The sequence below is a fragment of the Spea bombifrons genome, chromosome 1, assembly GCF_027358695.1.
Source record: "Spea bombifrons isolate aSpeBom1 chromosome 1, aSpeBom1.2.pri, whole genome shotgun sequence".
Lineage (NCBI taxonomy): Eukaryota > Metazoa > Chordata > Amphibia > Anura > Pelobatidae > Spea > Spea bombifrons.
Window position 1 is genome coordinate 65,755,993 of NC_071087.1, and position 24,913 is coordinate 65,780,905.

At 40.3% G+C, this 24,913-nt stretch overlaps 1 protein-coding gene across 3 annotated transcripts in view; it reads left to right on the plus strand.

The window, feature by feature from the left end:
- Positions 1-24,913, plus strand: part of AFF1 (ALF transcription elongation factor 1) — a 66,599-nt gene that overhangs the window by 10,287 nt on the left and 31,399 nt on the right. For 2 of the 3 annotated variants that reach the window (XM_053462888.1, XM_053462896.1), the window contains exons 2-3: positions 5,990-6,110; positions 8,006-8,836. In XM_053462888.1, coding sequence (XP_053318863.1) covers positions 5,990-6,110; positions 8,006-8,836 — 952 coding nt within the window. Of the gene's footprint in view, positions 1-5,989; positions 6,111-8,005; positions 8,837-21,415; positions 22,463-24,913 lie in introns of those variants that run through there. The other variant, XM_053462906.1, reaches the window with a different exon arrangement.

A 24,913-nucleotide genomic window follows, 5' to 3' on the forward strand; every position in this document is an offset into this window, starting at 1 on the left:
TGGCACTCTTCGAAAAAAGTTTGGACATGCCTGCACTAGACTATACTTCATTTTACAAGCGCTATTTACATTTATGTTGGTCATATTGCTTTTTTTTATTTATTTAAAAAAAGCTATTGCTGCACATATTAATGTATTTATATATCTAATTATATAAAGCATGGATTTCACGAATCACAAAATATTTAAAAAATTTTGTACGTATGCTTCAACCCCTTCCTAATGTGCTTGTAAGGGTTACTTGTCTAAACAGTGATGTACATTGGGTTCGGTGTTTATGACACATCTTCTTCTTGGATTTTCACTCATTGACAGCCTAACAAGTGCTGAGTTTGCAGGGTTTTTAAGCTCTGTGGGGTACCTCGTGATTTTAGGATAATGAACCATGCTACACAGATCACTGGCTCACGAGGCATAATTGTTTCCCAAGCGAATGAAGTAATTTGGGAATTGCAGTTTTATCTTTGTGGTTATGGCTCTATAAAGTGCACCTGTCTTCAAGAAATGTTGTCATGATTGTGGTGGAGATAAAATTTGCAGGCAAGTTAAAAAGGATGTAGCAAATCTATACCTTTTTTGGTATATGTTTCTTCTTGGTGGCCCTAATATGACATAACAGAGAATGTTAGCTGACACCCTAAGAAGGAAACTTAAGGTAATAAGTCTTGTTCCTGTTCTTGTTCTCTCATATAATAACAGTTTGTGGTGTGACCACCCTTTCCCAGCATGAATTCATCTAGGTACACTTGCACGCATGAACTCAGCAGGTAGATTGCTCCAAACGTCTTGGAGAAATAACCAGTTTTGTGGATTCAGTCAGCCTCAGTTACTTCTCACTTTATGTAATCCCACACTTAATGATGTTGAGATCGGGGCTCTGTGGGGCCATACCATCACTTCCAGAACTTCTTGTTCTAAAGATAGTGCTTAATGACTTTGGCTGTATGTTTGGGGTTGTTGTCCTGCTGTAGAATAAATTTGGGGCCAATCATATGCCTCTCTGCGTGTGTGGGTGCTAAGCATTTAAATAGGAGGATGTCAACATGGAATTTGATCTACTAGTAAAACTAGAACATTTTGTGCGCATCTGCCATGTAAATGGATAGCTGCATCCATGTTGTGTGTTTTTTTTTATTTATTTCAGAATTCTCTTTCCAGGAGGTCATTTTAGTTAATGGAGGATTGGCTCTGCTCGTACGTACACATAGGTGCTATAAGCTGCGTTCTAGTGGTTTTCTCCCTTGGACTTTAGCTGGTGAAATCTGGCTAGTGTACTTTTATGGTTTAATACAATTTGGAGCCGTTGCATAAATGGAGCATACGCATGATTAATAATGTTTGAAATATATATATATATATATATATAAATTTATTATGACAAAATCCCTTACATGCATTGTGTTGCGTTTCTGTGCAAATTAGAACAGGGTACATTTTTTTTATTGTTGGACATAAAAAAATAACACAAAAAAACTTTACTTTCTCTGAAATTGCACTAAGTTGCAGAATCCCCCATGCATTTAAAGGAGGACACAACCGAAATGTAAAGGAATCGCATGCATTAAAGTGCATTTGATGGCTGGGAGTGTCCCTCCACCACTGTAGTTTTTATTGAAGATGCATTTTCTGAAACTAAATGTCTTTGGGGGGAATAAAAACATTAACTATTATCCTACATAGACCTACATAAATGCATGTTCTGATCCAAACCTTCTCCCAATCAAGTCTGTAGAGCTATGCAGAGCCTTTCAGGCTCCGTATAAAAAGTTAGCAAGCATGAACTGAGCTCGTGTGACGGCTGCACTCAGAAGCAAGTTCCCTTATCAGGTGTGAAGGTGGTAGTTCCCTGATCATTACTTTTTTCATCTTTTCCAACAAAGAAATTTTATTCTGTTGGAACCTCATGCCACAACAGATGAGCATATTAAGAAATAGTGGGATTTGTGTGGTTTTTTTTTAAAATTAAATTAAAGATATAGGTTACATTAAAATGTATTATCTAAGTTGTAGTTTTATGGGTGTCACAATGAATCTCCTGATTGTGATTTCTTTGCCAGTGGGCATCAGATTCAGGAGCTTGGTCAGAATAGTTTGTTTATTTTTTTACAGTGCCATGGTACTTTGCATCTTTCTGGGTGTTACCTGTTGAATATGTCTCTCTTTGGGGCTCATTCGCTAAACAGCGAGTTGAACCATTTTATGTTGCAGCATTATGAAGTGCCTTGGCATATCGTACTATTTGGTGAATTATTATTATTATTGTGTTATATAGCGCCATCAAATTCAGTAGCGCTGTACAATACTATGCCTGTTTCCTTGCTGTTTTGTGTATGTGTGCCCCTATCCCTCTTATACTGTGAATATTTATCAGAAAACTATTAGCATATTACAGTGTTTTTTTGTTTTTGTATTTTCTTTTTGTATCTGGTTGTCCTTCGAAACACTGGTGCTGGAACTTCGCCTGTAGGGAAATCAACTGAAGTATACATTATACAGGGAGCTAAAACTTGAGATGCTTCCAAGTGGAGAAGCACCGTGGCATAGGCCATAAAGCAGCTGTCCGTCTCAAAAATTTTTTGCACAATAGCCGGTGTGATTATTACTTGGAAAATGTATATGGGTTCCTTACCAAGATTACAAGTCCAATGTGTATACCTAGAAACTTCCTGGGCCGTGATACCTGGAGGAGCTTACTTTTTCTGGGAAGGAAAATGGCTTTGCGAGGTGGGGCTAACCTGACCCAGCCTTTTGGGTGGAGAGTGGGAAGGAAGTGGGCAGGGAGTAGGCTGGCCAAATGCCACACCCCTGCCAAAGAACGAAGGACCTGACCTAGAGATCAGTGAATCTATTTGCATGCTCTTTTCTGGTGATTTCTGACTAGAAAGAAGTGACGAGTAATGGTAATTTGAAACTCTTCACCTTACCTCCAGCTGGCAAGAAATCTAACTTGTTTGACGTCAAGCAGCAAAAATCAGCAAATACACTGTTAGCACACCAGTTGAAACCCAATACATTTGTTAACTATATATCCCACATACTTCTTTCGCTAATGTTGCAGTAAACTGGAGAAATAGAAAAAAAAATCATCCATATGGTGTTGTTGTTCTCCTAATTAAAAGTGCAAAACCGGGGTTTTTGATTGTAAAGATTTAAATATGCCATGTGCTGTTCCACCTGCCAGAGTTGTAACTAGGGCTCTCGGTGCCTGGGGCAGGATCAGAGGCTGTGTTCTGCATTGATGCCACATCAACTTCTGGAAGCAGGATAGGGTATTTGCATTGCTCTAGTGCACCCCTCACCTTTTTTTTTTTTTTTTTACATGTGAGTGCAATCAATGTTTGAATTAAGTGAGACAACACCATAAACTACCTTGCACGAGATAAGCATGTCATAGAGCTGATCTTAAATTAATCATGCTCTGTTCAGCCCATAAGTAAGTTGACTGTATTAGGGCTGCAACAACTAATCGATAATGAAAATCGTTGACAACGAATTTCATTATCGATTTTATTGATTATAAGATTAGGTTTTTTCCCCCAGAGCAAATTCTCAGAAAAATATAACACTATAAGATTTATCTTATAATAACACTAAGATCCAGATCCCCCCGCAGCGCTGCAGGGGACCCGGATCCTCCTGTCTGACTCAAATATGCATAACTGGGGGGGACAGATTTGAAAAAAAATGCACTTCTTGTTTTTTTTATTCTGCTGTTTGTTTTTAACATCCTGTTTGTTCATTTTTCATGTATTTAAAATAATTTATCGGCCAACTAATCGGCTATGAAAATAATTGTTGCAGCCCTAGACTGTATACTGGTGAAATTAAACATTCCATCTGCTTCCCTCTTAGTGACTTAATGTCTTAATCACCTACACCAGCAGTCCCCAACCTTTTTGGCACCAGGGACCGGTTGTGTGGAAGACAATTTTGCCAGGGGGCAGGGTGTTTTGGGTTTGATTAAAGTGCATTACATTTATTGTGCATTTTACTTCTATTATTATTATTATTGTTATTTTCATTATTATTTATAATACGTCACAGCACTCTAAACCTAACTGTGTTTAAATATAAAACTTGTAAAGTAAAGCAGCTCCTTCTCTGGTTGCTTGTCCTCCTTCCTCGAGGTTGCTGCTAAACAGAAGAAATGCAGAACCGCAGTCCGTCTGCAGCGCGATGCGTATGTAAGTTTTACAGTAGTCGGGCAGCCTCGACAAGCCCAAAGTAGTTCATTGTACAGCAGGCAGCGGCAGGTGGTGATTTTTCGTTGTGCCCAGGGGAGGGCTGGCAGCCTAAGGCCTGGGAGAGAAGTATAGTCAAGTGGTCCTTTGTGCCACCAAATCAGCCCACCATCTAAGCCCATCTTTTCCTGATTTTCTAACGCATATTGATGTAATGTTATGGTATTTGGGAGTTCATCTGTACACTAAAAAAAAGTAATCATACATGGGATGCCCGAAGCCACAATTTAGTGCCAATAATCCTTTTTAATAAAAAATGCAGATTGAAATAGAGTAAATAACACAAAACCTTTCCTTTTCCTCTCACTGATTTCTGGGCCTAGAAAGTTTTGTCCTCTGAAGTGACTACAAATCCAGGAGGGTGTTTTATCTCCAGAAAAAAATCTACAAAAAATTAACTAGTTCAATTGATACCCTATAGTAAGTAGGGATAGTAAGTGCCAGGAACCAGACCACCAAATACACACAAGGACAGGCTGTGCCACACCGACCCCCAAACACACACACACCAGGACAGGCTCTGCCACACCGACCCCCAAACACTCACACATTTATGTGATGCCACCCCCTTTTTGTGTTTAATTGTTGTCCCAAGGCACACCCCCTGCAGACTGCTCTCATCCGACATGTTCCAGCTGTTACGAGGAACTGTTCCGCCTGACCCCGCCCCCTTGAGCGGCACTTCGCGTCTTCAAAGGGGCGGGGACGAAGAGTCTCACTGAGGCACAGGGCGGCATGGTGCAGGCACGCCGGCCACTTTAAAATCATTAAGCGGAGGCGGACTTACGGCCACTTTAATACTTGCATCGGCTGCAATGGCACCGCGCGTGCTGCGGGCTTGTGCGGCCGTTTTAGTTAAGATTCAGGGCGGCCCGGGAGCATTGCTTCTTATGTACTTTATTGCTGTGCAAGAATGTACCTGCATTCTTCTTGCTGCTTTTTTGTTTGGTTCTCGATATTTTGTCCACTTGTTTATCGGAGCTGCTTGGTTTTCTAATATAAACTAACCAACTGAAAATGCATAAGTGCTATCAAAGCTACATCTATGTTGCGATGGAAGCAACTGTTATTATTATTGTTTTATATGATATTCTGCAGCGCTGTACAATGGGGACAGGACGTAACAAGTAGGATATAATGTAACAATTTGACTTACCGGAACAAGAGGTGAGGAGGGCCCAGCTCAGACGAGCTAACAATGTAAAGGGAGTTGGGGAATATTACACAACAGGTAAAAGGTAAAAGTGCCATTGTTAGGGGAGCTAAAGGAATACGGGAGGGTGTTTGATGTAAGCATCCTTAAAGAAGTGGGTCTTGAGCAGGGCCGTAGGAAGGGTGAGGCAAGAGAGGCACTTGGAGTAAGCACCTTGCCACATATAGGTTAGGTGAACATTCATGCTCGTGTAGCACACATGCAGTTGGCTGAAGCTACTCGTTTGTGCTATAGAATGATGAATTGTGCAGTCTAGTATCTTTTTAGAGGAAAAAAAACCTAACCAAGTCTGTAATTCTTTCCTCTAAAGGTTTAAACTACATAAAGTAGCAGACCATTCTAAAGTGTTTTTTTCTTTTTTTCTTTTTTTTTTTTCTTCCATTTCTTGGTAGCAAAAACCAATGAATAAGACAAAATTACAGAGTTTTTGTCTGAACTGTTTTGGGCATTAAACAGCACTATGAATGATGTTTGTACTGCATTCAGTTACAAAAGTGTACCGTTTTTTGTTTTAAATTATCCATTCTCTTACCAGCTTGTACAATGAAGACAGGAATTTACTTCGCATCAAAGAACAAGAGAGGCGTAACCATGAAGCTGTTCAAGAAAGATGCCCTTTCCAAGACCAGGCACCCCTTTTTCCAGAACCTTACAAGGTATTCCTTCTCTTCTTCTTTAATGAAAATGAGTTTGTTTTAATGAAATATTGCTTCTCTCAAAAATGTTAACTCAGTAGGCTGAGTGGTTGAAAAAGTAATGGATAATGCATAAAGGCGCAATACAAATGTCACAGACAGCCTCACCAAAAAAATTAAATGCATATTAAAGTACTTTTTGAGTACTTCAATATGCAGTCTTAAAATAAATAAAGCACTTAGAGAGAAGCAGCAGCTCCTCTCATATTTCATGGTCTAAAGAGCCTCTCTGCTGATTGGCTGGAATAGATGGCAGCCCAACACATTTCCTGAATGGAAAATAGCAGTGGGGATTTTGGGATAAGGGGCAGATGCATGGGGGGGGGGGATTCTGCAGAACCCCATGCATTTGCAATGGTGTTACCATGATAATTTTAAAGGGACCTCTTAGCTATCATACATGAAAAAGCGCCAGGAGTGTCTCTAATAAGGCTGATACATTTCTTTAGATTACCCACCTGTATATGTCGGGTATCTTCTACTGTGTTTGTTGTATCAGGCGCCTTAAAAACTTTCTTCAATTTATTAGGTTAAAGAGGTATCGCCTTCGCTGCTTTTTAGCATTCCAGCGATCAAAGGTTTCTCTGTACAGCAATTCCATTGAATCCTATGGAGAGCCTTCTGATGACAGCTCTGTCATCGGGGCTGCAGCATATACACCTACACACTGCCTGATCGCACACTTTGTGGTATTATTGCAGGAGACCCAATCGGGTTATCTATAGACCCCACAAGTCCCTGCTGCATGAAGGGGATTCCCTCGCAACCCCAGCAATGACTTTGTGGGAAGACGTGCTGGCATTTAAATCCTATTTGAAAGTGCTGTTACATTGAATTTAACAAATTTTTGCTGCCACCACAGCTGTAGCCCTCCCCGCTGGTTATTACTGCTTACACTGGATGTGGCTTCTTGCAAAGGTTCCATTAATCACCTGCGCTCTGATTGGACCTTACTCTAAGCCCTGTCCTGGTTTATTATGTATGAAGAGATCACTAACTGAAATATAAGTGCCATGGCACGACGATGGCAACACAGGCAACTAGGAATTCCATCTTGGCACCTAGGGTATCTACTTCTGAACACATGAATCGTCTCTACACAGAGCTGCCCTTCGCTTTCTATGTGCTGCTGGAAGGCAGGAGCTGGATGAGATCACGTGATGCAATGTCACATGACTGCAGTACTAGCATAGCAGGGCATTGATCCTGTGTGTTGTAGCAGGCTCTTATGAGCATGTGTGAGAAAATTGTGATACTCTGCAATATGGGCCTGTCTAAATAAAGTCCTCCTCTAAACATGCAAATATATTGCATGCATTTAACCCCTTAAGGCCAAAGGATGTAATATTATGTGACCACAAAACTGACACTTGAATCCAAGGACTGTAATGTTGCATTGTCCACCACTGTCGCCAATCATGGCTAATTGTGATCAATTGTGATTGCTTAAGAGCCAGTCACGTCCATGTTGCCAACAGTGATGTCTGAGGCAGAGATCACTGCCAAAGGTAATGTTGACACACTGTTCATAAGGTTAAAAAGAGGCAAAGAAGAGACCTGGGGTGAGTAGAAAATCCATTTTTTTTCCTTTTATAACAGTTCGATCTCTCTTATGTGGTTTATTTATCTATTTTGGTGTGGCTGCATGGGAGAGTAAACTGACCTTTTTAATACTACTTAATATTGGAGCCTTAAATTCAGGAGAGGATAACTAGTTCCCATAATTTCATAATACAGGCACTTAATTTCCTTTGTATTCCATGCCCTTGGTAACTGTTTTTTTGGTAGCTTATTCACTTTAAGTGTTTCAAGCATCCTCTGTTTTGTAAAATAGATATTTTTGTTTGTTTCTTTAGAGAAGCAGAGGAGATGAGCTGTCAAGTCGTATCCAAAGTATGCTGGGTAATTACGAGGAGGTAAAGGAGCTCATTGGCGCAGAACGCAATCAGAATTTTATTGGCATCCCTAAAAGTGCGTTACCGGTTTCCACACAAGGAAAATCCGACAGGCTAAACTCATTTAACAGTGGTGCACATCGGCCAGTTGGGGCATCCAACTCTTCTATTGTGCCCTCTGGGCAACGGAATAGACATTACCCAGGCCCTGAGCCAGTGACAAGACACCTTGGTAAAAGTCAAAGCTGTGCTCAAGGAAATCTAAAGAATAACACTCGTAAGGAACAACCTGGAATCAAGGCCATGGATAAAATTGGCAGACGAGTTCAAGACTTTTCCATTGAACAGTTAGCCTCTCCTTCCTCCATATCTGCACTTTCTCCCCTTCTCTCCTCCTTGTCCCCTCCAGGCGAGCCGTTGTCACCGTTACATTCCACCCATGACATGGATTCAATGCCGCAAGGCAGCCATAGCCGTGAGAATGTGTACAATCATGTTAAATCATCTCCATCCCCAAGTGACACAGGGAAAAAGGATGGTCCTTCCTCTGTGACTAATTTAATACCCTCCACACAAGGATTCCCCACAACACTGACTTCTAAAACAAATGTGATGCCACAAAAACCCACAGCTTATGTGCGTCCAATGGATGGGTTAGACCAGGCCCCTAATCAGTCTCCAGATCTGAAGCCTCTGCAAGAAGACTACAATGAAGAGTCTTTTGGAACCTTTGCAGACATTAAAGGCAATGAGAAGTACTCTAAACTGGAAATGCATTCTGTGCCATGTGAGGTAAGGTTTTTAATATTTGTATACAATTTTGCTTTTAACTCACAATGATTTTCACAAAGAACTTTGCCATAGCAATTCCGATAATTTTGAATGTAGAGTGAACTTACTTCAACAGTCTGCAGGGGGTTGAGATTTAATGGGGAAAAAATGTATATACGATATATTGGGGAGAGAGACATTCCTACTAGTCTGCTTCTCTGTGCCCAACCACTACCTGGAGATACATGTAATGTGAAGACAATAAAATGTCTTCCTTTTTTCCCAGAAGGGGCTGAATTAAACTAATGGTTGTTAGATTTACTATTTCTTCTTCGACTCAAGAACTATGGTACTCTTGATAGATCCCACATTATATCTATATCTTTTAATTGTTTTATGTTGGCATACATAAGATACAATTATCTTCTTTTAATAGTAAAATAATTGAATTCTGTACTTATATTTGCGATCCGTATCCGTAGGCTTTTTTGTGGATTTGTTTTTGTGGCTTCTATTTATTTGGAGACCAAATCCAACAAGTTCAGGTCTTTCTGAGGCATGTTCTTGGAGTTGTGCTATATTGTGTACTTTCATGACTGCATCCAAAATAAGCATTGGAACAGCTAAAATGTGTTCTTAGTTCAGTTTTCATAATCTTTTGTGACAGTGTTAAGATTAACATAACAGAGCAGGACAAAGTGATGAACTACTGTAAAATTCACATGCTGGTACTCTGTTGTTGCCCGTAAGATATACCACTGATAAGATATACAGATGAAATAGTGGAGAGGTTGTAAGTCAAGACTTCTGTAAGGACCAGCATTGCTGCCATTTCAGTGACCTAGAATCTTCACAACGGGCTATTAACGGGTTAATATTACAAATCTCAGGCTCAGCTCATTTACGACGTTCCCTGGTATTGCTGTAATGCACTCAGTTCCCCAAGTTTAACCAAAATGCTAATGGAGATTGTGAGGTCCACAAATGTTCAGATTTTTATCTTGTGTGATTATTATTATTATCATATTGCAGCATGCTCTTTATTAGGCCTGGGTTTTGAATGAACGGGTGGCCGCCCAGCTCTAGGGGTTGAGACGCAGGCCGCTACCACTGCATGGGCATCGGGTCAAGGGGAATAAGTCTGAAGTGCACTGCATTTGGCTTAGTAGAATTCTGCCACTGATTCCCTCATAGTTGTCGAGGTTAATTTGTGAAGCAAACGCCTCGTTCTCAGAGATTTTTTTTGTACATAGTGCTGTATAGATGAATCATCTCATTGGTGGCCTTTTGCAGTACTTATATCTAATAAAAGATGATCTGTTTAATTATGGCAGTATTGCTCAACACTTTTACAGCCTAATAGATTTATTGTACATTACAATAGTCTGTAAGGACTTTAATATGCATTGTTGAGAAACAAGCAAAAACAAAAAGAACTTTGAGAAACAAAAAAACACACTTACCTGAGGTATGTATGCATGAAGTGTGTATCATGATGGAAGTGCCCCTTTAAAAATTCTGTTCCACTAAGACTAAACCCTAATTGAGCTTTCGAACATGTTTAGCAGATAAACCTTAGCTTATCCGCCGTCTTAGTCTTTCCTGTTTTAATCGCATACAACACAGAAACATTTAAGTCGTTCCAGTTTTCATGGCAGCAACCTATCTAGGAAGGATTTGCACATTCCAAAGTACTAAGCATTATGTTTCTAATCGTGTCTCAATGTGAATGTGCAAAATTGACATGGTGTGTGTGTGCTACTTCAAAGTTAAGACTGTACGGATTTATTTGTGTTTCCATAGTTATATGAAATGCATTCGTTGAAAGCAAAAATGCCTCTTTTATTTACTGATACCCTCCGCGGAGATTTTCCTTTAAAGATTTATTTTATTGACCAGTAAAGGTGATACCCTTTTAAAAGAGCACATCCCTAAATAATGATTATATCTGAAAGTCTGGTGGGCTATATAAGTTATTTGCCAATACTGGCAGCTATATGGCTGGTTCGCAGGTAATGGTAAAGGTAGAAAATGGGGTTCATATGCTCTTAAGCCTTGAGTTGTATTTATAACTTGCACCCTAATTATATTGTATGCTTGAGCCTGTTGGCATTGTGTAAGCCTGTAGTTGGTTAACATGTTGGGGTTTACAGTTTAGTGTATGACTCTTTCAAAATAAAAAGTACACGTAGGCCGTAGTATTTTGAGGCACTGTCCTGGGTCCCAGGCACTTTAAGTCCAAGACAATGTAGTCCTCTGCTGGATGCTTCTGCGTTCTTGTCTCCTTTCTCACAGCTCAGCTTCTTTTCTTCCAATCCTCTTTTTCTCCAATCTGGAAGAGGCTGTTCACATGGTGCACAGAGGGTTTGCCCTGATGCGGAAGCTCTCTGGAAATATGAAAATTTTACTTGTTCTATGTAAAGTTTGTGAGTTTGAGTTATGCGAGTTTTTGACATCATAACTACAAAAGATTCTTATGCTGGATCTCCTTAGTGGAGAGTAACGCAAATGTGGGAAGAAAATGTATTCCATTTTTGTATTGCTTTTATAACCTCACTATCTACCTCCCTGGTTTTGAGGTTTAAACGTAAACTGAAGGGTGCAGGTGGTTGCATAATGGAAAGAGTAAAGGGACGTTTGAGTAATTGGTTTTGGAAAGTTATACTTTGGAAAAAACATATGGTATTGTGCTGTATACAAGCCATGAAGAAAAGAATGACCTCTGGGTTGTGATAACGCCACTTACTACTTTTGTCATAGAAGCATGTTTCACCTCGTTGCCTCCAACGTGTCACCTAGGATTAAAATTACCTCAATTTATAGAGATTTCCTTTTTCACACACAGCTCTTGGATAATCACATTTCCAGAGCGCGTGTCACCCACACCAATTTTTTTATTTCTTTTTTTACACATTTTATTATTCCTTTTGTGGACATCTCCTGAGCTTGGCAACTGTGCCAAATAAGCCTGGTCTGTTTGAATAGAGCAGCAGCTTTTTCTGTGAAATAGAATAATCCACAGCGGGATAACTATGTAGTGACTCACGTGGACTTTCACCGTGCAAGCTGAACAGTCTTTTATAGTCGTCTTTTAGATGTTAACCACCAGATTATTACTGCAAGCCAGATCATGTCCGCACCGGGCCATTTTTTTCCCCCTCTTCCTCGTTTAGGCATCAGAGGCCACTATTTTACTAAGCTGTTTGTAGCTTTTGAAAATATTTATTGTATGCATTTTTGTAGATCAGTTTGGGAAAACATTACATGTAAAGCCACCGAGAGAGAAGGGAAAAAAAATTTTTTATTACCATATTAAACACGTATTGGCTTCCTTTCAGGATCCTATCAAAGAAAGTTAACAAATGCTCCCAACAAATTACCAAGCTGAGAGCCTTATAATGTTTCTTTTACTAATTGTAAGCTCATTTTACCTAAAAAGCTAAATACAATTTTGATTTACAAGGTAAAAAAAAAGTAGCCTCTTGTCCTGTTTTTGCAAATTTAATGAGGTACATGTGAAGAAAATGAAATTTAGATTTTTTAACTATTTAATTTATAACGTTAAAATAAAATATGCAGGGCTTCTTACAGTACACACATTGAAAGGATATGACGAAACTAGAAATTACAAAAACAAACCGTTACATTGTAAGCAGGGCCTTCTTTACCTAAACTATTGCAAGATCATCGTTGGCTTACTTGGTTTGATTGCATTTATGTACGTTTATGAAAAGGAATGGTAAATTGATCATTTTTTATTCCTTTTTTTTTCTTTTAGCAAGCAGACTCACTAGGGCTTTTTAATGCATAATCCCCATTATATCACATTTGTGCTACGTGTGTGTGTGTGTGTGTGTGTACAAAGGCAAAGGGCAAATTAGAAGAGTAAATTTGATAATGGGCAGAGTGGCCACTGTCAAGTTATTGTCACAGCTCATCTTATGTCTAGTAAACTGCATGGAAAATTGGAACATTTTTGGTGTATACTGCAGAACTATTAATGTGTCTATTGCAAGGGTCAAGTATATGGAGCACTTATGTACAAAGCAGGAGTATATTTACCTTTTGGGACCATCCTAGAAACTAGCTCAAGTCGTCTCCACCTCTGTGGTTGGATCTCCGATACTGCGTGCCTTTAAGAAAGAATGCTGAGATGTGGTGTCATATCCCGACCTTCTGTATCTTAAGGGAGTTCAGCGCCTTTTTTTTATGAGGCCTATATAGGTTGGGAAATCAGAGATCTCCTTTATGACTTTCCCATTATTCGATGGGACACTGGAGGCTGTCTGGTTTTGTACCAGGGGGACTGCCACGCATACTTGGGAACTTTTAGGCTCCGGCCACCCAGAACCCGGAGTATTCGAGTGTCCACCCAAAGAAGCAGCGCTTCTCACTGAGTCCCAGGGCAAAACCCAGAGAGTTCCGACATATGCGGTCACCACCTGGACCTACGGCCTCGGCCTGGGCCTAGTCGGCCTATGTCACTTCTTTCAGATTATAGCTATATATGGTAAATGCTAATATATGACCCTGAACCTTGTAGTTTTCCATTGTCCGTATTAGCAAGTTCTGTGTTTGCAGGGAACTGTTCAATTGGTAGTAGTAGTTTTAAAGACATTTTACTTGTATGAAGTACTGGAAAATAGTGAATCGTGTCACACCTTCAAGACGGGCAGGGTTTTGGTCGGCCCGGGTGCCACTCAAAAGGGAGCGGGCCAGGGCTCAGCCAAGAGGACGTCTATGCGGACTGACGGCCACCTAATGTGTGTCCACAGCTTATCGCGGTGGAGCTCGCGCACTGTGCAAGGAAACTCTTTCGCCACCCAGGTTACTGCTCCCCCTGGACGGGAAGTTTCCTCACACAGTGTGCGGGCACCACAGCGGTAAGCATAGACGTCTGCGCAGCCCCAGTAATACTCAGCTGGCCCCCAGACCACTTGGAAACCTACCTGGTATGCTGGAGTGGAGGTATTGCCCTTCTTCTGGACGTGAAAATACTGTCCGTAAACAAACTAATAGGGATAGAGCCACATAGATTATTTTGCACGGAATGAGAACAACCCCACAGATGCTAGTGAAGTGATCATTTGCATATAAATTTGAATTGTTTGAATATTTGACATTTTATTGTTCCATGTATTTCATCAGAAGATGTCACTGTTGCTACTTACTGCCCTAAATGTAGCCATTTTAATTGGCTAAAGCACATTGTGACATTGGTTTGTGGAAAATCTGGCATGCCTAAAATACGCTGGGTATTCCATCTCCAAGAAAATGACAGGGACATCTGATCAGTCACCACTGCTGTGTGCTGTTCCTATGGCTTTCCTTGTAGGTCAGAGACACGTTGTACATTAACCAGTAAATGATTGTGTCAGATATGGGGCCGTTCAAGGCCATAAAAGGTGCAGGCAAGAACAGACTGTACTGACTGAAAAGGCATGTGCTTGTTTTTGTTTTTTATAATGACCTCTTTGTAAATGTCCATTTATAATAATAAAAAAAAAACCACACTTGTTGCCTTGTTCAAACTGTAGAGATGCTCTTTTTTAGCGTAAGTAAATTGTGGTGTAGCTGTAGGATACTTCAGTGATGCTATCTGTCAGGAGTTGGCTCTCCCTCCAGGGACAGCATGACCTCCTGATCTCCAAGATCCAACAAGTACCATTACAGAAAATGTTTTTTACCAGCCTAACTGTTATACTTAAGGTTTCTTAAACGCAGCTGCTTGATGAATCAAAGCATCCATACACTTAAAACCCCACCACCACCATATAACTGTGCTATTAATATACACTCACTGCTCAATTGCTTGTTAACATAAATAGCTATCAGCCAATCACATGGCAGCAGCTCAATGGATTTAGGGGACATTTTCAGGGGACATTTTCTTGGCACACTTTGGGGCCATTAGTACCAATTGAGCATTGTTTAAATGGGACAGCCTACCTAAGTATTGTTGCTGACCATGTCCATCCCTTTATGACCACAGTGTACCCATCTTCTGATGGCTGCTTCCAGCAGTATAACGCACCATGTCACAAAGCTCACATCATCTTAAACTGGTTTCTTGAACATGACAACGGGTTCGCTGTACTCCAGCAGCCTCCACGGTCACCAGATCTCAATCCAGTAGAGCACCTTTGGTATGGGAACGGGCGATTCGCAGCTGGCAAATCTGCAGCAACTGCATGATGCCATCATGTCCACATGGACCAAAATCTCTGAGATCAAAGAGTTCAATTAGTGTTGAGGTATTATTGAAGGTCTTTCCGATGGTTAGGTGTGCTAGAGTAGGTACATAAACCAGATCTGGTCCTCCAGACATGAAATGACCTGGTCACTCAAGGACCACTCAGCAGCTGCTAGAGTGCAATAGCAACATTAGCTGGCAAGCTCCCTGTAGAAGACGCTTTCAACACAATTCTTGCCCAGATAGTCATCAATTTGATGCAGACTACCTCATCCACATAGCTGGAGGACAGGTGCTAAACTGTTCCAAAGCTTTTAGTCAGACAAGTGTTAAACTGCATATCTGTTTACAAGGGCAAAGAACTCCAGTTCTACCTGCACTTGCAGCATCACCTTACAAATGATTAACATAGAAGTCTTAGTACCTACTCTGTTTCAAAGACTTGAAGGGCAAGTTTGGTGACTGTGCTACTGTCTTGTATCTGTAATATCCATATAAGTACAGTACCCTGTTAGTTAAGGCTCATAAATGTCTCAAGCACGGTCTTCTTGGGCAATAATGCTCATGAACATTGGTTTGCAGCAAATTGTATATGTTATTTACAAGTGCAGAAATCGAAACAAAATAATAAAATGAAAGCCTAGCTCCCAATTGAAGCTTTGTCTGGCTTATACTTTGCTGGTCCGGGCTGGCAAGCCCCAGCTACTCACTGACTTCCCAACTAAGCCAGATTCTTAAATACCTCTCCTAGACAAAATACACAAAACTGATCCAGGCAGGTAGTGCCACACTTTGGCTTATTGATCGTCTTTATGGCCTCTCCTCTGCCCTGGGAGTGCAGGGGAGCTTTCTATCCTCTCACACTCTCTCACTCCAGAGAGTTTAAATGTCCACTTCCTACACCTGATTAGATTTCATCAAAGTCCTGGACTGGTCTATGGATATCCGATATGGACTTCCAGTCTGTTGTAACACTGGAGCTGGCGAATTGGCCCACCCTGCCCCCAAATGCTCCACCCCAGGACCCTTAAGCACAATTTACACATCATTTGTGTCTAAAATCTCTGGGGCTGTACAGTGTCACAGTACATTTATAAATATGTGGCATTGTTTTCCACATAACATTGAACTGATTCTTGAACATTATTTACTAGAAAAGTAGGTTGTCTGGCTAATGGAGCTATTTAATAAATTCTTCAACAAACCCCAAAAGGAAACGGTAAAAAACACACGGTTACTGTGTTTTGTATGAAAAATGCTATTTTCTTTACGTTGCTGAGCAAATGCTTGTGAATCTTTACATTTCTGGGTTTGACCCGGAATCTCCTGGATTAGTTTCTTCTTTCTTTGGGCAGGGGAGCGGCGTTTGACCATGCCCTCTCTCCACCCATTAAATGTTTCTATGTTAAACTTGCTCCTAGACTCTGCTACTCCTGCCCCTTCATGATGTCTCTCCCCCAGAAAAAGGGAGAGCTTGAGTTAGCCAACCCTGGGAAGTTCTCTTGGTGGAATTACCCTGATCATGTCCCTTGGTGGAATTAAAACCTCTCACATTTCCTGTAGCTAAAAGGTGTTTTGTTTATTTTAGTGCTATGCATAGATTATAGCACTCATTAAGCGTCACATAAAAACACAATCTGAGAGAAGATAAGCATCATCGCACTCGGTCTTAAATTTAGGGTAGTTTTGAGGTTAAATACCTACAACTTGTTTACCTGTACCACTTCTACTAGGAGACTGCTCCACTTATCTACCCCACTCTCAGTAAAGTAAAGCATAATTTTTATCCACGTCTCTCACCTTCAAGTTTTGGACTGCTACATTGTCCTTAACCCCTTAAGGACAATGGGTGGTCCCTAAACCCATTGAAAACAATGCATTTTGAGCCCGTACATGTACGGGCTTTGTCATTAAGGGGTTAATTTAAATCAGTAACAATAACACAAAGTTAGAACCTTTTTTAAAAGCCAAGCTGACTGCTGTTTCCTTTGCCTGTGCAGGTGAGCTGCAGTTTATGAACACTAATCCCGGTCACTGTAATTATTATTAGGTATTTGTCCCATAATGTCTCATTTTATCTTTATTGTCAGTCACACACTGTCATTGCCTGTTTGAACATGATCTGTTCTGAGCTGGGGTGGAGTAGCGTCAGAAGCTAAGTCATTGACTGTAGTTTTCTCTGTCAAGTGAGTAAGTAAACTAAAACCCGGATAACCATGGTGTGCTGTAGGTTACATTCCTAGTTTTCTTTTACCTGTTAACTAATTGACCGTCTTTTAAGAGCATGTATGGCAAGGTTAATCCGCCATTCTATTTTTCATTTGTTTATGTACAAGCAGGAGCATAACTAGAAACCACAGGGTTGGTTGTCTATGCCTTCTCTGCCCCCCCCCTCCAACATATACACTCTGGCACGCATATGTAAACACACTTAATTCATTAATACACACTAACACACATGTACACCTTCATTCTAAAACAAACCCATGCTCACACGCGCGCACACACACACACACACAATTACACACCCCAACTTTTTTGTTTCGCTTACATACACCAAGCATGTTAGACATTCACAGTTTGCGGCCCTGTCTGGTTTGGTTTTGTGCTAATGGTGGCATTTTCATAAACGCAGAAGACGTGTGCGAGTCGCCCAACGTAGTCACTGGATCTGAAGCACTAAAGGAGTTGAGTTAGGGTCATCTGTCGCTTACTTAAAAGTGAGGTGCCTTTTTGAACAAATTGTGTAAAAAATGAATAAATATATATAAGGTTGTACGTTGCCAGTGAAGAAGACAATCGATTTGATGTGCCAAAATTTAAAGTTATTAACAATAAAGAATCTAGCGTGTCCCACTGGTAAATATCTTCAACAGGCTGGATTTTGTCTCTAGTCTGGTGTTTCTGGGGACCACCAAGAAATAACTCCATTGTGTATGGGCTGCCAATATAGCATGCAAGCCTCGTTACCAATGAAATTGTAACACTTTGTATTTTATTTTTTAACTTTAGTTAGATGTAAAAAAAAATTCCATATTACATTTAGATTTCTAATTTAGATGATTTAAAGTGGTCTTCGTGACTTGGTTGTTTTTCCCATCAATATCCAACACCATTAATTTACATATCAGCTACGAATGAAAATGCTACCCAGGTTCATAAAGGGGTGTGCAAATACTGTCCTTGCAGTGTTGCGGTGCCTGTGTTCATTGTGGGATATAGAAAAACGATGGCATGTTTGCACCCCCTATAGAGGTCTCTTTAAATTTCCACTATCCCTTTTGAATCCACCCATCTGCATTTTTTGCCACCCCCAGTTACTTCCCATTCTCAGCATTTATGGACCAGTCATCTTTAGTGCTGTCTGGCAACGGCTGTGAGTGGGGGTTATTCAGACTTCTGTACATGGAGCCTACTCCCATTGTTTTCAGTCAGAGCACTTTTTTGCCACTGATTGACTGATTTAAGCAGCCAATCAGTGGCAAGAATAGTTGGACCACAGAGGATGAATCTTCTGCTTTCTCCCACAGGTAAGTGTGTAGAATGCATTAATATACATTTTCTTTATTGTCCCTAATAGCGCAACTAAACTGGAGTTGTGGAGCGCTGATACAGCATTGTTTTTGTCATGGCTTTACTCCTTACATTAATGGCATGATTCCAGCAGTAAATGTCTGTAGGCATATTCCATGTGTTGCAAGCAGTCAGCACCTGATAGTGAACATAGTAGGTGGGCCCTCTAAGGAACTAAACTGGTTCTTTAGGAATAATCTTTTTTTTTTTTTTTTTTTTTTTTTTTTTTTTTTTTCCTCTTAAAGGAAAAATCACTCTTATCACTACATTATAAAAATGACACTGATTACAAAACCTAAATGCATAGTTCCAACAAACATTCCAACTTTAGTTAAAGCAGTATATTATTTTAGTGTTCTTCACCTGGCTCTGATTTCCCTTATTCTGAGGTGTGATGGTGATACCATATATTTGTATTTTCGTTGAACCCTTATTTGAGGACTAGCAACCTTATCCTTTTGGCATTTGCTCAAAGTGTTTCTGTGGTCTATAGTCTGCTTCACCCTGCCCATTGGAATGACCTGAACTCTGTCATTAGTGAAAAGAGACCATTGGAAGTATGTGCATGTATAGTACACTACACTACGCTGTGCTGCTGCTGCTGCTACCAGTAAAAATGAGAAACAACTCTGAATAAACTTCAGTGTCCTTTTAAATTACTTGCAAGTACGTTCATGTGCATTAATTTAACCCACAAGAAATACTTACCCTGGGGAGAAGCTGCAGCTCCTCAGCCCTAATTGTTCCGCATGTCCATTTGGTGTAGTTGTGCAGTAAGGGTGGTGTTTGGTGCATAAATAGTATATATAGTTTTCCATCTTAAAAATGGTAATGTGAGCACCTTTGACAAACAGCACTACACCCAGAACAGCCGATGTTCTGCACAGCATTGTAATTTTGAAGGATTGCAACCTTCAGTCACAGCAATACGATGATAAGGTAATATCCATGAATGATCTGATTCACTGGAATTGAATAGACAAAATGGTTAGTTATGCATCATTTTGTTCAGGAGAAGTAGGGCCTTTTAAAATCATAGAAATACATAAAATATAAAGGGCCATAGCTGAACCCAATTTATTTTCAGCAACATATCCTGATTAGTCATATCCCACATTCATGTTTTTTATGTTCCAGAGGGCCAAATCTATGCTTTACATATTACCCCACATTACTTTTTACTATTGACTTGAGTTTCAGTGTAGTGATTTCTTTGAGAGAGATATATCTCACAAAAGTGAGTAAACCCCTCGCATTTTTGTAAATATTTTATTATATCTTTTCATGTTACAACAATGAAGAAATGACACTCTGCTACAATGTAAAGTAGTGAGTGTACACCCTGCATAAATTTGCTGTCCCCTCAAAATAACTCAACACACAGCCATTAATGTATAAACCTTGGCAACAAAAGCGAGTAAGTGGAAATGTCTAAATTGGGCCCAAAGTGTCTATTTTGTGTGACCACCATTATTTTCCAGCACTGCCTTAACCCTCTTGGGCATGGAGTTCATCAGAGCTTCACAGGTTGCCACTGGAGTCCTGGTGGAAAGATATAATAAAATATTTACAAAAATGTGAGGGGTGTACTCACTTTTGTGAGAGACTGTATGTGGTGTATGTGGTGTGTAAATATATATATTTACTTACAGTGGAAGGGCACTTTTTTTGGGGGGGGTATTATTTTTTCTTATTTTCCTTTGCACCATTGCAATGCGGTATGGCTGGAGATCCCTTTGGGAATCTTTCAAACTTGTTATACCAATGATGTCAAGGGTCAATTTTTTTTTTTTTTTTCCCCATTTCTTTCATAGGAAATCTCCTCCTACTCTTCTTGATCTGCTTGTGCTGATCACGTTGTGATCAGCAAGCAGCCTTCCATATTCCTGCATTGTAAATTGCAATCAGCCAGCAGGGGGAGCAAAGGGAGAGTCCAGCAGGGTCTAGACTCTAGAAAGACCCTGCTTAGATTCTCCTGTCCTCAAGTACACTTTGGGTGGGTGTCAGCAGCGACACCTACAGGGAGTGAATGCCTGATTGGGCATTCCTTGAATGGAAGTGCAACAGTGGCTTCTGCAGACAGGGGAGAATCCGGGCTGTGGATAACAAAATCAGGACATGCCTGTATGTCCTAATGGGCTTCTCAGGGGACTAAAGTGGTTAAAAGTGTGTGTGTGTGTGTATATATTTATATATATTAAAAAGTGACCAAAACACTTGTTGGAGCATTTACCATTTATTCACGTAGCTGCCTCTTTTCATAATGCCATACTGTATTTTTTTTACTTCCGAGGCTGTGTTTATGGGATCTCCTAGGGGCAGAGCTAGCTTTGGATGGGCTCAATTGGCTGCAAAATACATGTAAAGTGGGTTAGAGCCAAATATCCCTCTAGTATTCCCAAAGGCCTGGTAATTAACTGGGATCCCTCAGGGTTTAACAGATGCGTACTTATGTCTGTGTGCAACATTGGTCCCACCCAATGCAGACAATGATTGTACAAGATCTCTTTTTGTATCTTTGCATGCGATTATGACTGAAATGTGCATAACCAGCAGTAGCGTATGTGATCAGCATTGCAGCTTATTGTTCACCTTTGAATCTGAAGGTTTTCCTATTACACCAAGTCATACCAGAATATACGTAGCTTTGTAATGTTCTATTGGAATTGAGAACTGTAGGGTTTTGGGTTTTTTTGTTTTTCTTCCCTTTTTTCCTTTGCATGTCTGTGAAAATCGGCTTCATTAGGTTTGATTACAACACTCTTATTCATACTGTTCCACATGCCGTAAGAACATATTTTTTAACCTTGTTTCAGGCACCGGTTAATTTCAGAACCTTAGATCGTATAAAATTAGAATTTCAGTGTGCTAAGAAAAGCCATTCATATATTATGTAACAACATCACTGTAAACGGTGCAAAGCTTAGGTGTAATGAAAACTCATTCCGTAGAAATCTACTGTGCCCAGCTGACTCATTGACCTCTATTTAATGCTCAGAAGAAGCCGAGCCACAAAATAAAGTGAGAGGAAAGCGGACATGGGTCATGCTAATTATTTGTAACATTGTATTTAGTGGAGTACATATTGCCATCGCTAAACTTTTTTTTGTTTGTTTGTTACAACCAAAGGTGCAAGAAAAACTTGCATTAAACAAATGTGTTATGAAAAAAACATGGACTTCACGACAACCTTACATAAGCGGAGTCAAGTTTCAGGGAGTTTCTGTAGCTGAGAATGTGTCGGCGAGTGCGTGAATGCTTGCATGCAAGCATCGTACCTTTCTGTCTGTAGACAGTGTTGAGCTAAGCAGGTGTTTGCTTGTGAACAAAAGGAAAAAAGCACTCGGTAAACTGTGCAGTTACTAAGGAAGTCTCAAGGGTGATAGTGCTTTCATCACCTCATGTCCCTCCCTCCCCTCCAGTAAGATACCTCCTTTAAAAAAAAAAAAAAAAAAAAAAAAAGAGACGAAGAAGCCTTCTTCCAAACTGACCTTGGGGGCATTCCCGCAAAATAGGTGTGTTATCTGCGTATTAGCCATACATCGTGTCTTCTTCACGCTAGTCATCGGGCTGCCAGAGGGACAGATGTTGCCAATTTCAAATATACAGAGGGGAAGGCAAATATTGCTAAGCAACCATTTACTTGAGAGAGCATTTTTAGGAGCACAGCCAAGGGAGTTATGCCTGGGAGCTCAGCAAGCCTTCTCATGGCCCTGCCTGTGCTAGGGAAGAGATTAAAAGTTCTTTCCTGTCAAAGCTGCCGAGCTGCTGCCAGAAGAAACACCGACCTGTTGACACTGATTAGGAGTGACAAGTGGGCTTGTGTGGAGACAGCAAAAGCTTTTGGCCATGTAGGAGGGAACTAAGACATGTTCACGGAGGTAAGTTCCAACGCAGAGTCATCGGACGGGTGTGCTAGAACGTGTGGCCAGATGTAGCAGAACAGCACAACGCTTTTTATTTTTCCTTCATCGCTGTCAATTATTGATGTTTTCTGTGGGCCTGCTTTAAGGGAAACGTGCATTAAACCTAAACCCCATGTTAATGAGCGAAATAGCTTGCGTAAGATTCTGCCCCTCCTCCTGTATACACAAAGGTTTCTGGTATTGAACTGATTGGATGTTCTTTTGTTTTGAGTGGGTGGGTATTAAAAAAAAACCAACTTGCTCTTTATTGCATCAAACGTGGGTTCTTTTGTATACAGTTCCGATTGCATTCTACATCTAAACGTGATTGTATATGTGTGTTGTAAATGTGTAGCTTGTGGTGTGAGTGTGTGTAATTATATGTGTGTGTATAAGCTGGAAATACATAATGTGTGTATTATGTATGTACAGTGTTGCGTAATCTGCTGGCGCTCTGTAAATAAAATGCAGTGTGTGTGATATATAGCTAAAAAAGTTTTTTTTATATATAAGTGTATATATATAATATATATTACACAATAAAATATGTATATTCATAAGGTATTCGCATATAACATATATACTTTATGTGGCAATCTCATTTAATATATACCCAATTTATAGTGTGTGTGCATCTTTCTATCTATCATATACACAGTGTATGTATAAATTGGTATGCATCTGTGCAGTAAATGCCAGTCCCTATAGAATCCTCTGTACACCCTCCCCCTATTTCCCTACCCTCCAATAATCTCAAGGGTCCTTAGGCTTCTTTGGAAGCAATTAGTGGTTCATGTATCTTTTAGATTTCTGTGCTTTACTGTGGTGCAATTTACACCGTGTTCTGGATGTTTATTAATCCAATCTTATATCTAAACAATAATAATAAAAAAAAGACCAGCTACAGTTTTTGTAAATATTAATAGGGTTACGATGTGAAATGTCTCATGATGGAGTGACACCAGAAAACCATGTGTTGCTTTATTAAGGTTTTTTTCCTATTAGGATACTTTAACCATGTCTTTACAGGCAACTTAGTTGGTCTAAAAAAACAATTCACAACTTGTTGACTGGATACTGTTCCTTATTTTGATTTGTATTCACATAAATCCCAGATGAAACAGGTCCGTCTTTAAGACGGGACAAAAGAGGCAGCTGCCTCGTATCCAGTCGTTCCTAGGGGAACCAATTTGGTGGCCTCCGACACAAACCTGCCACCTCTCTCCAGAGGCAGACTGGAACGTGCACCATCAGAAGAGCAGGCCCGGTTGGGAGATCATGGATGTCCCTCTCACCAGCCCAAAGTAAATGGAGCATTTGGCTGACCGGTCACCCACTACCATTAAGCGAGCGAACGAGCTAGCCGGGTCATTCCATCCATGCTGCTAGTGAGCATGGAGGTAGTGGGAAAGCAAACGCTTGCCCAGGGTCAAATATTAAAGACGGCCCTGGGCTGAAGAACAGCAAGGAACACATTGTGACATTGAGTTAAGATGCCAAATACTGAATAAACAGTGTTTGTGTATCATTGTGGTTGTAAATTATTAATAACCCCGGATTTTAAGTTAATAATTACCAGTACAAAATGCTTTAATGGCACTGTTCTTGTTGAAACGATGAAAAACGCATTTGTGTGTGGTTTACCTAGAAATATCATGTAAAATGTCTCTCTACACAATTGTGAGGGAGTTTATTGGATGCTACTTTCTTTTTTGTAATCTTTTGTAATTTGTGTCTGTACAACACTAGGGAGTGTGTTGTTGCTAAGCTCAACCTAGAGTCCAAGTTCATCAGGAAACTATTTTATTTTTAGAAAGCAAAGTGTATGCCATGAAACACAAGTGACCAAAACAAGCTTTCCTATGCAGAATCTTAGATTGGTTTATTCACTAAAGGGAGATTTGGCAGGACGGTTGTTGTTTCAAATCTACCAGCTCACTATCCATTATGATTGGCCAACATTGGCCACACAGTTCCATGGTTCCAAGTTCCAAGCTCTTCCTGCAGCTGAAGCTCAATGGGGTTGAGTCGATGTTCTTGCCAATCTACCGTTGGTGAATAAATGTTAGCGAGACAACATGCCCTCCATAATTTTAGCGGTGTGCTCATGCCACATGTGAACACAAACATTTTGGGGTCTGCAACCCTTTTTGGGGATGTTAACACTCATTGGTGACAATGGGGTTGGAGAAACATTTGTGTTTAACCATGTTCAGTGGCACATGTGCACGGTTTAAAATAATTTTGATTTACTTTGATTGTGTGCATGTGCACTGGGGAGATGCCACATTGACAATTGGGTTGGATTCGGTGGCTTGATAGCACCTTTTAAAATAAGATATGGAGTTCTGTAGATGAATTACGAAATACGAGTGACCTTTTCTTTACAGCAATTATTTCAGTATTTTTTTTTTTATTTTGTAGAGT